The sequence below is a fragment of the Oncorhynchus masou genome, chromosome 33 (assembly GCF_036934945.1).
Source record: "Oncorhynchus masou masou isolate Uvic2021 chromosome 33, UVic_Omas_1.1, whole genome shotgun sequence".
Classification (NCBI taxonomy): Eukaryota; Metazoa; Chordata; class Actinopteri; order Salmoniformes; family Salmonidae; genus Oncorhynchus; species Oncorhynchus masou.
In genome coordinates, this window is record NC_088244.1 from 3,232,016 (window position 1) to 3,250,743 (window position 18,728).

The 18,728-nt window shown below is 41.8% G+C and overlaps 1 protein-coding gene across 4 annotated transcripts in view; it reads left to right on the forward strand.

Annotated features, from left to right (window-relative positions):
- Positions 1-2,389, forward strand: part of LOC135527689 (transcription factor E3-like) — a 57,126-nt gene extending 54,737 nt beyond the window's left edge. For all 4 annotated transcript variants that reach the window (XM_064956186.1, XM_064956187.1, XM_064956189.1 and 1 more), the window contains one exon: positions 1,732-2,389. In XM_064956186.1, the coding sequence (XP_064812258.1) occupies positions 1,732-2,190 (459 nt within the window). In that variant the 3' untranslated portion in view covers positions 2,191-2,389. The remainder of the gene's footprint in view (positions 1-1,731) is intronic.
- The last annotated feature ends 16,339 nt before the right edge of the window (positions 2,390-18,728 follow it).

The following is an 18,728-nucleotide window of genomic DNA, read 5'->3' on the forward strand; positions in this document are numbered from 1 at the left end:
TACCTATACTGACAGTAACCTACTAATACAGGTAATACTGACAGTAACCTACTGCTACCTATACAGGTAATACTGACAGTAACCTACTGCTACCTATACAGGTAATACTGACAGTAACCTACTGCTACCTATACAGGTAATACTGACAGTAACCTACTGCTACCTATACAGGTAATACTGACAGTAACCTACTACAGGTAATACTGACAGTAACCTATATACAGGTAATACTGACAGTAACCTACTGCTACCTATACAGGTAATACTGACAGTAACCTACTGCCTACCTATACAGGTAATACTGACAGTAACCTACTGCTACCTATACAGGTAATACTGACAGTAACCTACTGCTACCTATACAGGTAATACTGACAACCTACTGTAACCTGACTGCTACCTATACAGGTAATACTGACAGTAACCTACTGCTACCTATACAGGTAATACTGACAGTAACCTACTGCTACCTATACAGGTAATACTGACAGTAACCTACTGCTGCTGACAGTAACCTACTGCTACCTATACAGGTAATACTGACAGTAACCTACTGCTACCTATACAGGTAATACTGACAGTAACCTACTGCTACCTATACAGGTAATACTGACAGTAACCTACTGCTACCTATACAGGTAATACTGACAGTAACCTACTGCTACCTATACAGTAATACTGACAGTAACCTACTGCTACCTATACAGGTAATACTGACAGTAACCTACTGCTACCTATACAGGTAATACTGACAGTAACCTACTGCTACCTATACAGGTAATACTGACAGTAACCTACTGCTACCTATAATACTGACAGTAACCTACTGCTACCTATACAGGTAATACTGACAGTAACCTACTGCTACCTATACAGGTAATACTGACAGTAACCTACTGCTACCTATACAGGTAATACTGACAGTAACCTACTGCTACCTATACAGGTAATACTGACAGTAACCTACTGCTACCTATACAGGTAATACTGACAGTAACCTACTGCTACCTATACAGGTAATACTGACAGTAACCTACTGCTACCTATACAGGTAACACTGACAGTAACCTACCTATACAGGTAATACTGACAGTAACCTACCTATACAGGTAATACTGACAGTAACCTACTGACCTATACAGGTAATACTGACAGTAACCTACTGCTACCTATACAGGTAATACTGACAGTAACCTACTGCTACCTATACAGGTAATACTGACAGTAACCTACTGCTACCTATACAGGTAATACTGACAGTAACCTACTGCTACCTATACAGGTAATACTGACAGTAACCTACTGCTACCTATACAGGTAATACTGACAGTAACCTACTGCTACCTATACAGGTAATACTGACAGTAACCTACTGCTACCTATACAGGTAATACTGACAGTAACCTACCTATACAGGTAATACTGACAGTAACCTACTGCTACCTATACAGGTAATACTGACAGTAACCTACTGCTACCTATACAGGTAATACTGACAGTAACCTACTGCTACCTATACAGGTAATACTGACAGTAACCTACTGCTACCTATACAGGTAATACTGACAGTAACCTACTGCTACCTATACAGGTAATACTGACAGTAACCTACTGCTACCTATACAGGTAATACTGACAGTAACCTACTGCTACCTATACAGGTACCTATACAGGTAACACTGTTCTTTGGCTCAACGCCAATAGTTTAACTGTTGTTGTTTCTCTCCACAGGAGCTTGAGATGCAGGCCCGCCTCCATGGCCTCTCCACCCCAGCCTCTTCCTCCCAAGGCAGCTCCTCCTCACACCTAAGCCTATCACAGTCCCTGGACCCCGGCACGGGCGACGCCCTCTCCAGGACCCTCCTCTCCCTGAGTGGTGGCCAAGGCCTCCAGGCCGCCTCCCCCTCCTTCCTGTCTCCACCCCCCTCGGCCTCTCCGGTTGGTCTGATGACAGTGGGCAGCCCCTTGGATCTGGACTCTCTGAGCTTCTCTGACCTGGATGACCCGTCGGCCGCAGCCTTCCACGCCTCCCTGCTGCCGGACATGGGTCTGGGGGACATCCTGATGGACGACAGAGGACTGGGGATGTCCTCTGTTGGGGGCAGAGACCCCCTGCTCTCCTCCGTCTCCCCGGGAGTCTCCAAGACCTCTAGTCGCAGGAGCAGCTTCAGCATGGAGGAAGATTTGTGACTGATGTAGACCCTAGACACCCTAGCCCCTACACTGTTAGGGAGGAACACATTCAGCATGAAGGAAGACCTGTGACTGGGTTGAGTCCCAAACCAACTCCTAGACCCTACACTGCTAGGGAGGAACATAATCAGCATGGAGGAAGACCTGTGACTGGAGCTGAGTCCCAAACCAACTCCTAGACCCTACACCCTACACTGCTAGACAAGGAACATAATCAGCATGGAGGAAGACCTGTGACTGGAGCTGAGTCCCAAACCAACTCCTAGACCCTACACCCTAGACTAAACCCTATACCCTTAGACAGTTAATGTAGATCTGAGAGATTTGGAAAATAGTAAACATGGCAAAACATCCCAGCCAGTAGAATCAGAGTTTCTATCAATCCTCCATCCTTTCAGATTTACAGGAGAGTCTTTTGGGGGGGTATTCAGCAGGAGAGTCTTTTGGGGGGTATTCAGCAGGAGAGTCTTTTGGGGGGTATTCAGCAGGAGAGTCTTTTGGGGGTATTCAGCAGGAGAGTCTTTTGGGGGGTATTCAGCAGGAGAGTCTTTTGGGGGGTATTCAGCAGGAGAGTCTTTGGGGGTATTCAGCAGGAGAGTCTTTTGGGGGTATTCAGCAGGAGAGTCTTTGGGGGGGTATTCAGCAGGAGAGTCTTTTGGGGGGGTATTCAGCAGGAGAGTCTTTTGGGGGGGTATTCAGCAGGAGAGTCTTTTGGGGGGGTATTCAGCAGGAGAGTCTTTTGGGGGGGTATTCAGCAGGAGAGGGTTCAGGATTTACTGCTTATTGTCTTCTGGTTCTTCCAACTGGGATTTCTCTAAGAAAAGAAAACAAACATGGGAATTTTGGGAAATTTGAAGGGAATTTTTGCAACCCTAATTTTAGTTTATTCTAGAATGTGTAGAAATAATTCCTGGTCCCTGTGGTGGAATCCAGCACTCCAAATATTTTATCTCCATGCGTGTAAAAAATAAAATAAATAAATAAATAAACGAAATAGAATAGATATATGGAGTTGAGCTGTTCTATAGCATTAAAAGATCCAACATGAATTGTAGACGACATGTAAAGATGCACGTTACTTAGATACGAAACTATGTTTTTAATTTTATAGTTCTGTGAATATTAATTATGATGGAGGTAGATATGTATAGGGGTAAGGAGACAGGGATACTGGAGTGATGGAGGTAGATATGTAGAGGGGTAAGGAGACAGGGATACTGGAGTGATGGAGGTAGATAGGTAGATATGTATAGGGGTAAGGGGACAGGGATACTGGAGTGATGGAGGTAGATATGTAGAGTGGTAAGGAGACAGGGATACTGGAGTGATGGAGGTAGATATGTATAGGGGGAAGGGGACAGGGATACTGGAGTGATGGAGGTAGATATATATAGGGGGAAGGAGACAGGGATACTGGAGTGATGGAGGTAGATATGTATAGGGGGAAGGAGACAGGGATACTGGAGTGATGGATGTAGATATGTATAGGGGGAAGGAGACAGGGATACTGGAGTGATGGAGGTAGATATGTATAGGGGTAAGGGGACAGGGATACTGGAGTGATGGAGGTAGATATGTAGAGGGGTAAGGAGACAGGGATACTGGAGTGATGGAGGTAGATAGGTAGATATGTATAGGGGTAAGGGGACAGGGATACTGGAGTGATGGAGGTAGATATGTAGAGTGGTAAGGAGACAGGGATACTGGAGTGATGGAGGTAGATATGTATAGGGGGAAGGGGACAGGGATACTGGAGTGATGGAGGTAGATATATATAGGGGGAAGGAGACAGGGATACTGGAGTGATGGAGGTAGATATGTATAGGGGGAAGGGGACAGGGATACTGGAGTGATGGAGGTAGATATGTATAGGGGGAAGGAGACAGGGATACTGGAGTGATGGAGGTAGATATGTATAGGGGGAAGGAGACAGGGATACTGGAGTGATGGAGGTAGATATGTATAGGGGGAAGGAGACAGGGATACTGGAGTGATGGAGGTAGATATGTATAGGGGGAAGGAGACAGGGATACTGGAGTGATGGAGGTAGATATGTATAGGGGGAAGGAGACAGGGATACTGGAGTGATGGATGTAGATATGTATAGGGGGAAGGAGACAGGGATACTGGAGTGATGGAGGTAGATATGTATAGGGGTAAGGGGACAGGGATACTGGAGTGATGGAGGTAGATATGTAGAGGGGTAAGGAGACAGGGATACTGGAGTGATGGAGGTAGATAGGTAGATATGTATAGGGGTAAGGGGACAGGGATACTGGAGTGATGGAGGTAGATATGTAGAGTGGTAAGGAGACAGGGATACTGGAGTGATGGAGGTAGATATGTATAGGGGGAAGGGGACAGGGATACTGGAGTGATGGAGGTAGATATATATAGGGGGAAGGAGACAGGGATACTGGAGTGATGGAGGTAGATATGTATAGGGGGAAGGAGACAGGGATACTGGAGTGATGGATGTAGATATGTATAGGGGGAAGGAGACAGGGATACTGGAGTGATGGAGGTAGATATGTATAGGGGTAAGGGGACAGGGATACTGGAGTGATGGAGGTAGATATGTAGAGGGGTAAGGAGACAGGGATACTGGAGTGATGGAGGTAGATAGGTAGATATGTATAGGGGTAAGGGGACAGGGATACTGGAGTGATGGAGGTAGATATGTAGAGTGGTAAGGAGACAGGGATACTGGAGTGATGGAGGTAGATATGTATAGGGGGAAGGGGACAGGGATACTGGAGTGATGGAGGTAGATATATATAGGGGGAAGGAGACAGGACCTTCTGATATAGAGGTCCTGGATGGCAGGGAGCTGGGCCCCAGTGATGTACTGGGCTGTCCTCTCCACCTTCTGATATAGAGGTCCTGGATGGCAGGGAGCTGGGCCCCAGTGATGTACTGGGCTGTCCTCACCACCCTCTGATATAAAGGTCCTGGATGGCAGGGAGCTGGGCCCCAGTGATGTACTGGGCTGTCCTCTCCACCTTCTGATATAGAGGTCCTGGATGGCAGGGAGCTGGGCCCCAGTGATTTACTGGTCTGTCCTCACCACCCTCTGATATAGAGGTCCTGGATGGCAGGGAGCTGGGCCCCAGTGATGTACTGGGCTGTCCTCACTACCCTCTGATATAGAGGTCCTGGATGGCAGGGAGCTGGGCCCCAGTGATGTCCTGGGCTGTCCTCACTACCCTCTGATATAGAGGTCCTGGATGGCAGGGAGCTGGGCCCCAGTGATGTCCTGGGCTGTCCTCACCACCCTCTGATATAGAGGTCCTGGATGGCAGGAAGCTTGGCCCCAATGTACTGGGCTGTCCTCACTACCCTCTGATATAGAGGCCCTGGATGGTAGGGAGCTGGGCCCCAGTGATGTACTGGGCTGTCCTCACTACCCTCTGATATAGAGGTCATGGATGGCAGGGAGCTGGGCCCCAGTGATGTACTGGGCTGTCCTCACCACCCTCTGGTATAGAGGTCCTGGATGGCAGGAAGCTTGGCCCCAATGTACTGGGCTGTCCTCACCACCCTCTCTAGTGCCATGCGATCGAGGGCGGTGCTATTGCCATACCACGTAGGGGAAGAGGCACTGTCGCGCCTTCTTCACGACTGTACGTGTGTGTTTTGGACCATTTTACGTATTTTTAGTGATTTAGATACCGAGGAATATGAAGCTTGACTACCTGCTCCACTGCAACCCCGTCGATGTGGATGAGGGCGTTCTTGTTCCCCGTCGATGTGGATGAGGGCGTTCTTGTTCCCCGTCGATGTGGATGAGGGCGTTCTTGTTCCCCGTCGATGTGGATGAGGGCGTTCTTGTTCCCCGTCGATGTGGATGAGGGCGTTCTTGTTCCCCGTCGATGTGGATGAGGGCGTTCTTGTTCCCCGTCGATGTGGATGAGGGCGTTCTTGTTCCCCGTCGATGTGGATGAGGGCGTTCTCGTTCCCCGTCGGTGTGGATGAGGGCGTTCTCGTTCCCCGTCGGTGTGGATGAGGGCGTTCTTGTTCCCCGTCGATGTGGATGAGGGCGTTCTTGTTCCCCGTCGATGTGGATGAGGGCGTTCTTGTTCCCCGTCGATGTGGATGAGGGCGTTCTTGTTCCCTGTGGATGAAGGCGTTCTTGTTCCCCGTCGGTGTGGATGAGGGCGTTCTCGTTCCCTGTGGATGAGGGGGTTCTCGTTCCCTGTGGATGAGGGCGTTCTTGTTCCCCGTCGGTGTGGATGAGGGCGTTCTTGTTTCCTGTAGTCCACGATCAGCTCCTTGGTCTAACTGACGTAGAGGGAGAGGTTGTTGCTTCCGGCACCACATTGCCAGGTCTCTGACCTCCCTGTAGGCTGACTCATTGTTGGAGCCGTGCGTGGCCACGCAGTCGTGGGTGAACAGGGAGTACAGGAGGGGACTAAGCACACACCCCTGTGCACCCCCCCCATGTTGAGAGTTAGCATAGCGGAGATGATGTTGTCTACACTCACCACCTGGGGGCGGCTCGTCAGGAAGTCCAGGATCACAGAGGAAAGTGCTTGGAGGGGACAATGGTGTTGAACGCAGAGCTGTAGTAAATGAACAGGATTCTCTCATAGGGTGCCATTTTGAATGACCTTTTATTGGTAAACATGTTGTATAATCCAGTTGAACGTTGTGTGTTGGTATGCTATTAAAGTGTGTCAAGAGTCACTCAGGAAAACTAGGCTGAGCAGCCAGCCGTAGAGTAGACTAAAGAGTTACAATACTGTGTTTTGTCGGCACATTGTTCTATAGTCTTCAATAGAAAGAACGTTAAGAGTGCCTCTCAACTTTAATCTACAAGGTTTTATCACTCTGTGTTCCTGCCTCCTCTGTGTTCCTGCCTCGTCTGTGTTCCTGCCTCGTCTGTGTTCCTGCCTCCTCTGTGTTCCTGCCTCTCTGTGTTCCTGCCTCCTCTGTGTTCCTGCCTCCTCTGTGTTCCTGCCTCCTCTGTGTTCCTGCCTCCTCTGTGTTCCTGCCTCCTCTGTGTTCCTGCCTCCTCTGTGTTCCTGCCTCCTCTGTGTTCCTGCCTCCTCTGTGTTCCTGCCTCCTCTGTGTTCCTGCCTCCTCTGTGTTCCTGCCTCTCTGTGTTCCTGCCTCTCTGTGTTCCTGCCTCCTCTGTGTTCCTGCCTCCTCTGTGTTCCTGCCTCCTCTGTGTTCCTGCCTCCTCTGTGTTCCTGCCTGGGTCAGTTCAGGAATTCAGGAATAGAATATTTAAAAAACTCACAGAATGCGGTGAGACGTTTAAAAAAAAAAAAAAGTATAAAATCTGCAATGTCACTTTTTGGGCGATCTGACCAAATTCACATAGAAATGTGAGTAATAGATCTGTCACTATCATTGAAAGCAGGCCTGAGACGCTGTAGATCTGTTCTATGTGCACTACTTCTATGCTTCCTATTCTTATGTTTCATTTTTGCATCTTTTACATTCATTCATACTATGATAGATACTTCACACTGATTTATGTTTGTTTATTTAGCCTGTTTCCAACCTCATATATGCTGCGTTTCACCCATAGAGTTAGAGAACTCTTGATAGATATGATAGAGATGAGTCATCTATCTAACTCTATGGTTTCACTATGGGTTCAGTCTGGAGTAATATATATATATATATGTATATGTATATGTATATATATATATATATATATATATATATGTATATGTATATGTGTATGTATATATATATATATATATATATATATATATATATATATATATATATGTATATGTATATGTATATGTATATATATATATATATATGTATATGTATATATATATGTATATATATATATATATGTATATATGATTATATGTATATATATATATATATATATATATATATATATATATATATATATATATATATATATATATATATATATATATATATATATATATATATATATATATATATATATATATATATATATGTATATGTATATGTATATATATATATATATATATATATATATATATATATATATATATATATATATATATATGTATATATATATATATGTATATGTATATATATATATATATATATATATATATATATATGTATATGTATATGTAACCCACGGGCTGGATGGCCACTGACTACCGTGCACACTTTACTCTGTCATTTATTTTCATAGAAAAGCAATATACCTGTATGTGGTTGAGTAGAATTGAGTGAAGTCACTTATCATTACAGCCCTGTAAGATACAGTATAGGGATAAAGCATTAGGGAATGATGGTGAATAATGTGTTTTATAACTGCAGTTTAGGTTCTGCCATATGCATATTAAATCTGTACTGTGTTTACTTTATTTATGTAAATAGAAATGGTATATATAGCTTAATGTTCTGGAACAATACATTTATTAACAAATATTTTCTGTGTAGTGTACACATTATATGCCATATATTTTGTAAAAAAACATTGCATATATTTGGCCTTAATTTCTTTTTATGTTTATGAAATATATACTTTTTATCATTTTCTCTTTTAAATATATGTGACTCTGAGGGTGTGTGTGTGTATCATGTGTAAATGTTGCTCATTTCAACTGAGGGGATTCTATGTCCTGATAGAAAACTGTATTTTAGACTATCTCCTCTGGTAGAGCAATGCAGAAGCCAATAGCCATTCAGCAGGAGTCCGTTCCTGGGCAGTGATTGGCTAGCAGCTCAATACAGTCTTGCAGCTCTTTTGTGAGGATATGACTGCATGGATACGTCCCAAATGGCACCCATTTATAGTGCCCTTTATCGTGCCCTACTTTTGATCAGAGTCCTATTCCCTATATAGTGCACTACTTTAGACCAGAGCCCTATGGAACCCTATTCCCTATATAGTGCACTACTTTAGACCAGGGCCCCATGGCACCCTATTCCCTATAATAGTGCCCTACTTTTGACCAGAGCCCTATGGCACACTATTCCCTATATAGTGCCCTACTTTTGACCACAGCCCTACTGAGAATTAGCCTGGAGAAATCCAGTCAGTTTTGAGCGAACATTCCTCTCCTTAATACTCCTTGTCATGCCATTTTTTTTGGCGGGGGGGGGGGGGATTACACGAGTGTACAGGGAGTGGTATGTTAGCACAAAACTAGTTCTGGATTTCAGGCTTTATGGGGAATTGGGTGTCATTTGAAACATAGTCCATGTCCTCCCTCTCTACACATCCTGCTGGCAAACACTTAGTGGCAAACTATGGAAGATTTGGCTGAGATATACACTGAGTATACAAAACATTAAGAACACCTTCCGAACATTGCTTTGTACCCCCCTTTTGCCCTCAGAACAGCCTCAATTCGTCAGGGAGTGGACTCTACAAGGTGTCGAAAGCGTTCCACAGGGATGCTGGCCCATGTTGACTCTACAAGGTGTTGAAAGCATTCCACAGGGATGCTGGCCCATGTTGACTCTACAAGGTGTTGAAAGCGTTCCACAGGGATGCTGGTCCATGTTGACTCTACAAGGTGTTGAAAGCGTCCAACAGGGATGCTGGTCCATGTTGACTCTACAAGGTGTTGAAAGCGTTCCACAGGGATGCTGGCCCATGTTGACTCTACAAGGTGTTGAAAGCGTTCCACAGGGATGCTGGTCCATGTTGACTCTACAAGGTGTTGAAAGCGTTCCACAGGGATGCTGGCCCATGTATAATATAATAAGTATAAGCAGTCTTAGGGCTGTCAGGTATTTTTCTGCTTGTCAAAGCAGAACAAAAAATCCAGTGAAAACACAGTCTTGTTATAATTTGTTTTCCAAGTTATTTCATTTAACACATTTCAATGTGTTCTGTGTTTGGTTGTACTGTAGGTGTACAGCAATAACCAGACACAGAAAAACTAGTTCAGTGTGTATCAGTTTTTCATGTTTATCAAAAAACATAAACCCTCCAGCAACTGTTGATGATTGGTCTTCATCAGAATACACACACATCAGATCAGGACACACACACACACATCAGATCAGGAAGTCTCTGTAGAAATGGGATCATGAAAGGGATGTTTACTCCTCGTCAATAGTCTTTAAGTTTTACATATTGTTTTCTGTCACCGATTTAGAAAACTAAGAAACATACGTATGATTGTTTCATTTTTAATAATCATCTTTGTTTAAATAATGATAAATATTTTATAAAAACCCGAAACAGCTGTTTTTGTGTTTTTCTCCTGATGTCGTTACCCTCATTTGATCCCCTCTCCTCTTCATGCACTGCACTACTCTGGTCAAAAGTAGTGAACTACAGATGTCAGATCCTAATATGACCCATTTCGTCGCAGGATGAAAATAATCCTACAGTCGGAGGATTTGAATAACTATTTAAAATGTTGAAGGGGCAGCGAGAAGCGGTGTTTGTAGGCTATACAGTGCAGTACCGTACCTAAGGGGGCTATGACTTTGAGAAGGCTCTGCAATCCAACCCACCTCGTACCATCAAGTATTTTCATTGCATGCGAACTGTTGTAACACAAGTGGTCTGAGCAGCACACTTCAGCTGTGAGCATCATGAGTTCACACCCAGTGAGTGCTGGGCAATCGTTTTCGACACTTTTTGTTTGAATGGAAACCAATGTTGGTGTACCATACTGTTTAACCAATCCAAAGGTTGCTGTCCATCTTCCTCTAAAGGCACCTACCAAACGTAGTAGGAAGGACTTTTCCAGTAGGTTACTGCCATTTGAGCACGGGATCCGAAGGCAGCATCATGTGACAACACATTCACAGGTGTCATTAATACAGGTAACGAGTGGAGGACAGAGGAGCCTCTTAAAGAAGAAGTTACAGGTCTGCGAGAGCCAGAAATCTTGCTTGTTTGTAGGTGACCAAATACTTATTTTCCACCATAATTTGCAAATAAATTCATTAAAAATCCTACAATGTGATTTTCTGAATTTGTTACCTTCTCATTGTGTCTGTCATAGTTGAAGTGTACCTTCGATGAAAATGACAGACCTCTCATCTTTTTAAGTGGGAGAACTTGCACAATTGGTGGCTGACTAAATACTAACTACTGTTGACTAAATACTTTTTTTGTCCCACTGTACGTATAATCTTGTACGTTTAACCTTTTTTTTAAACTGACGATCATATTTGTTGATTTAAATCGGCCGTTATTAGTATAAATAGTTACGGTTCGGGTTTAAGGACGTCCCAAGGATCCGTGCTTCTACACCTGCATTGCTTGCTGTTTGGAGTTTTAGGCTGGGTTTCTGTACAGCACTTTGTGACATCAGTTGAGAAGGGCTTAATAAATAAATTTGATTTGATGATCCCATCCACGGAGCTCCTCCTCACCACTCTATTGTAGCCCCTGTAGCAGTGTGAGCAACTAGTGCGAGCAATTCAGTGAACAACTAACCCAAAATGGCAATATCTGACACGAATAGTAAACAAATATTATAATTGATATCCTCAGTAACTGTTAAGGAATATAGTTGCCACAGCGACCAGAATAATGATCCTACAATACAGGGTCCTTCTCTCACAGGTCTGCTTCTCCATCGATGTGGACTTGACAGGTAACCTGCATGATATACCGCTATTTTACTGACTTTAAGAACAATTAATGGTCAGAATAGTGGTGTTTCGCAGTGAAGCTAAGACTGCATTAGACCTGCTGTTTATTTTCAAATGAGGAGGCTTGCACTGTGAATAATTAATTTAAATCACACCTGTGCATATTGTTAACCTCTCTTGTGTAGGGGGCAGTATTTTCCCCTTCGGATGAACAGTGTGTCCAAAGTAAACTGCCTGTTACTCAGGCCCAGAATCTAAGATATGCATATAATTGGTAGATTTGGATAGAAAACACTCTAAAGTTTCTAAAACTGTTACAATAATGTATGTGAGTATAACAGAACTGATTTGGCAGGCGAAACGCTGACAAACCATCCAGGGGGGGAAAGAAATTGAGGTCATTGGATATTCCAATGGTTTTCTATGGGATTCCCTTATTAATAGGAACCTGGTTGCAGTTCCTATGACTTCCACTAGATGTCAGCCTTTAGAAATTGTTCAATGTTTTTTTGTTTTTGAGAAATGAAGAAGTAGTGCTATTCATTGTAAGTGTCACTCCGGGTCTCTCTCTACTGTTTTGGTGCAACTGGAGCTTTGTTTTTATCCCGTATCACTTGATGGTTTCATTTTCTGAGAGACAAATCAATACAAAATGCTATATATCCGCCTCACTCTCAGAGAAATAAGTAGTACTGCTAGGTTTTACACAGTCAAATGGAACTGTACAAATGATATATTTGTGACATCAATATAAAATGTAATTCAGTAATATAATATATTTTTGTAAAACATTAACATTTAACATTTTGGTAATTAAGCGGATGCTTTTATCCAGAGAGACGTACAGTTAGTGCATTCATCTTCAGATAGCTAGGTGGACAACCACATATCACAGTAGTTAGTATATTCATCTTCAGATAGCTAGGTGGGACAACCACATATTCCCGTAGTTAGTATATTCATCTTCAAATAGCTAGGTGAGACAACCACATATCCCAGTAGTTAGTATATTCAGATAGCTAGGTGAGACAACCACATATCCCAGTAGTTAGTATATTCAGATAGCTAGGTGAGACAACCACATATCACAGTAGTTAGTATATTCAGATAGCTATGTTAAACAACCACATATCACAGCAGTTAGTATGTTCAGATAGCTAGGTGAGACAACCACATATCACAGTAGTTAGTATATTCAGATAGCTAGGTGAGACAACCACATATCCCAGTAGTTAGTATATTCAGATAGCTAGGTGAGACAACCACATATCACAGTAGTTAGTATGTTCAGATAGCTAGGTGAGACAACCACATATCACAGTAGTTAGTATATTCAGATAGCTAGGTGAGACAACCACATATCACAGTAGTTAGTATATTCAGATAGCTAGGTGAGACAATCACATATCACAGTAGTTAGTATATTCAGATAGCTAGGTGAGACAACAACATATCACAGTAGTTAGTATATTCAGATAGCTAGGTGAGACAACAACATATCACAGTAGTTAGTATATTCATCTTCAGATTGCTCGGTGAGACAACCACATATCACAGTAGTTAGTATATTAAGATAGCTAGGTGGGACAACCACATATCACAGTAGTTAGTATATTCAGATAGCGAGGTGGGACAACCACATATCACAGTAGTTAGTATATTCAGATAGCTAGGTGAGACAACCACATATCACAGTAGTTAGTATATTCAGATAGCTAGGTGAGACAACCACATATCACAGTAGTTAGTATATTAAGATAGCTAGGTGAGACAACCACATATCACAGGAGTTAGTATATTCATCTTCAGATAGCTAGGTGGGACAACCAAGTATCACAGTAGTTAGTATATTTATCTTAAATATAGCGAGGTGAGACAACCACATATCACAGTAGTTAGTATATTCAGATAGCTAGGTGGGACAACCACATATCACAGTAGTTAGTATATTCAGATAGCTAGGTGAGACAACCACATATCACAGTAGTTAGTATATTCAGATAGCTAGGTGAGACAACCACATATCACAGTAGTTAGTATATTCAGATAGCTAGGTGAGAAAACCACATATCACAGGAGTTAGTATATTCATCTTCAGATAGCTAGGTGGGACAACCAAGTATCACAGTAGTTAGTATATTTATCTTAAATATAGCTCGGTGAGACAACCACATATCACAGTAGTTAGTATATTCAGATAGCTAGGTGGGACAACCACATATCACAGTAGTTAGTATATTCAGATAGCTAGGTGAGACAACCACATATCACAGTAGTTAGTATATTCAGATAGCTAGGTGAGACAACCACATATCACAGTAGTTAGTATATTCAGATAGCTAGGTGAGACAACCACATATCACAGGAGTTAGTATATTCATCTTCAGATAGCTAGGTGGGACAACCAAGTATCACAGTAGTTAGTATATTCAGATAGCTAGGTGAGACAACCACATATCACAGTAGTTAGTATATTCAGATAGCTAGGTGGGACAACCACATATCACAGTAGTTAGTATATTCAGATAGCTAGGTGAGACAACCACATATCACAGTAGTTAGTATATTCAGATAGCTAGGTGAGACAACCACATATCACAGGAGTTAGTATATTCATCTTCAGATAGCTAGGTGGGACAACCAAGTATCACAGTAGTTAGTATATTCAGATAGCTAGGTGAGACAACCACATATCACAGTAGTTAGTATATTCAGATAGCTAGGTGGGACAACCACATATCACAGTAGTTAGTATATTCAGATAGCTAGGTGAGACAACCACATATCACAGTAGTTAGTATATTCAGATAGCTAGGTGAGACAACCACATATCACAGGAGTTAGTATATTCATCTTCAGATAGCTAGGTGGGACAACCAAGTATCACAGTAGTTAGTATATTCAGATAGCTAGGTGAGACAACCACATATCACAGTAGTTAGTATATTCAGATAGCTAGGTGGGACAACCACATATCACAGTAGTTAGTATATTCAGATAGCTAGGTGAGACAACCACATATCACAGTAGTTAGTATATTCAGATAGCTAGGTGGGACAACCACATATCACAGTAGTTAGTATATTCAGATAGCTAGGTGAGACAACCACATATCACAGTAGTTAGTATATTCAGATAGCTAGGTGGGACAACCACGTATCACAGTAGTTAGTATGTTCAGATAGCTAGGTGGACAACCACATATCACAGTTGTTAGTATATTCAGATAGCTAGGTGGGACAACCACATATCACAGTAGTTAGTATGTTCAGATAGCTAGGTGGGACAACCACATATCACAGTAGTTAGTATGTTCAGATAGCTAGGTGGGACAACCATGTATCGCAGTAGTTAGTATATTTATCTTAAAGATAGCTCGGTGAGACAACCACATATCACAGTAGTTAGTATATTCAGATAGCTAGGTGAGACAACCACATATCACAGTAGTTAGTATATTCATCTTCAGATAGCTAGGTGGGACAACCACGTATCACAGTAGTTAATATATTCAGATAGCTAGGTGGGACAACCACATATCACAGTAGTTAGTATATTCAGATAGCTAGGTGGACAACCACATATCACAGTAGTTAGTATATTCAGATAGCGAGGTGAGACAACCACATATCACAGTAGTTAGTATATTCAGATAGCTAGGTGAGACAACCACATATCACAGCAGTTAGTATATTCAGATAGCTAGGTGAGACAACCACATATCACAGTAGTTAGTATATTCAGATAGCTAGGTGGACTACCACATATCACAGTAGTTAGTATATTCAGATAGCGAGGTGAGACAACCACATATCACAGTAGTTAGTATATTCAGATAGCTAAGTGAGACAACCACATATCACAGTAGTTAGTATGTTCAGATAGCTAGGTGAGACAACCACATATCACAGTAGTTAGTATATTCAGATAGCTAGGTGAGACAACCACATATCACAGTAGTTAGTATATTCAGATAGCTAGGTGAGACAATCACATATCACAGTAGTTAGTATATTCAGATAGCTAGGTGAGACAACAACATATCACAGTAGTTAGTATATTCAGATAGCTAGGTGAGACAACCACATATCACAGTAGTTAGTATATTCAGATAGCTAGGTGAGACAACAACATATCACAGTAGTTAGTATATTCAGATAGCTAGGTGAGACAACCACATATCACAGTAGTTAGTATATTCAGATAGCTAGGTGGGACAACCACATATCACAGTAGTTAGTATATTCAGATAGCTAGGTGAGACAACCACATATCACAGTAGTTAGTATATTCAGATAGCTAGGTGAGACAACCACATATCACAGGAGTTAGTATATTCATCTTCAGATAGCTAGGTGGGACAACCACATATCACAGTAGTTAGTATATTCAGATAGCTAGGTGAGACAACCACATATCACAGTAGTTAGTATATTAAGATAGCTAGGTGGGACAACCACATATCACAGTAGTTAGTATATTCAGATAGCGAGGTGGGACAACCACATATCACAGTAGTTAGTATATTCAGATAGCTAGGTGAGACAACCACATATCACAGTAGTTAGTATATTCAGATAGCTAGGTGAGACAACCACATATCACAGGAGTTAGTATATTCATCTTCAGATAGCTAGGTGGGACAACCAAGTATCACAGTAGTTAGTATATTTATCTTAAATATAGCGAGGTGAGACAACCACATATCACAGTAGTTAGTATATTCAGATAGCTAGGTGGGACAACCACATATCACAGTAGTTAGTATATTCAGATAGCTAGGTGAGACAACCACATATCACAGTAGTTAGTATATTCAGATAGCTAGGTGAGACAACCACATATCACAGTAGTTAGTATATTCAGATAGCTAGGTGAGGCAACCACATATCACAGGAGTTAGTATATTCATCTTCAGATAGCTAGGTGGGACAACCAAGTATCACAGTAGTTAGTATATTTATCTTAAATATAGCTCGGTGAGACAACCACATATCACAGTAGTTAGTATATTCAGATAGCTAGGTGGGACAACCACATATCACAGTAGTTAGTATATTCAGATAGCTAGGTGAGACAACCACATATCACAGTAGTTAGTATATTCAGATAGCTAGGTGAGACAACCACATATCACAGTAGTTAGTATATTCAGATAGCTAGGTGAGACAACCACATATCACAGGAGTTAGTATATTCATCTTCAGATAGCTAGGTGGGACAACCAAGTATCACAGTAGTTAGTATATTCAGATAGCTAGGTGAGACAACCACAAATCACAGTAGTTAGTATATTCAGATAGCTAGGTGGGACAACCACATATCACAGTAGTTAGTATATTCAGATAGCTAGGTGAGACAACCACATATCACAGTAGTTAGTATATTCAGATAGCTAGGTGAGACAACCACATATCACAGGAGTTAGTATACTCATCTTCAGATAGCTAGGTGGGACAACCAAGTATCACAGTAGTTAGTATATTCAGATAGCTAGGTGAGACAACCACATATCACAGTAGTTAGTATATTCAGATAGCTAGGTGGGACAACCACATATCACAGTAGTTAGTATATTCAGATAGCTAGGTGAGACAACCACATATCACAGTAGTTAGTATATTCAGATAGCTAGGTGAGACAACCACATATCACAGTAGTTAGTATATTCAGATAGCTAGGTGGGACAACCACATATCACAGTAGTTAGTATATTCAGATAGCTAGGTGAGACAACCACATATCACAGTAGTTAGTATATTCAGATAGCTAGGTGGGACAACCACGTATCACAGTAGTTAGTATGTTCAGATAGCTAGGTGGACAACCACATATCACAGTTGTTAGTATATTCAGATAGCTAGGTGGGACAACCACATATCACAGTAGTTAGTATGTTCAGATAGCTAGGTGGGACAACCACATATCACAGTAGTTAGTATGTTCAGATAGCTAGGTGGGACAACCATGTATCGCAGTAGTTAGTATATTTATCTTAAAGATAGCTCGGTGAGACAACCACATATCACAGTAGTTAGTATATTCAGATAGCTAGGTGAGACAACCACATATCACAGTAGTTAGTATATTCATCTTCAGATAGCTAGGTGGGACAACCACGTATCACAGTAGTTAATATATTCAGATAGCTAGGTGGGACAACCACATATCACAGTAGTTAGTATATTCAGATAGCTAGGTGGACAACCACATATCACAGTAGTTAGTATATTCAGATAGCGAGGTGAGACAACCACATATCACAGTAGTTAGTATTTTCAGATAGCTAGGTGAGACAACCACATATCACAGCAGTTAGTATATTCAGATAGCTATGTGAGACAACCACATATCACAGTAGTTAGTATATTCAGATAGCTAGGTGAGACAACCACATATCACAGTAGTTAGTATATTCAGATAGCTAGGTGGGACAACCACATATCACAGTAGTTAGTATATTCAGATAGCTAGGTGGACAACCACATATCACAGTAGTTAGTATATTCAGATAGCTAGGTGGACAACCACATATCACAGTAGTTAGTATATTCAGATAGCTAGGTGGACAACCACATATCACAGTAGTTAGTATATTCAGATAGCTAGGTGGGACAACCAAGTATCACAGTAGTTAGTATATTCAGATAGCTAGGTGAGACAACCACATATCACAGTAGTTAGTATATTCAGATAGCTAGGTGAGACAACCACATATCACAGGAGTTAGTATATTCATCTTCAGATAGCTAGGTGGGACATCCAAGTATCACAGTAGTTAGTATATTCAGATAGCTAGGTGAGACAACCACATATCACAGTAGTTAGTATATTCAGATAGCTAGGTGAGACAACCACATATCACAGTAGTTAGTATATTCATCTTCAGATAGCTAGGTGAGACAACCACATATCACAGTAGTTAGTATGTTCAGATAGCTAGGTGAGACAACCACATATCACAGTAGTTAGTATATTCATCTTCAGATAGCTAGGTGAGA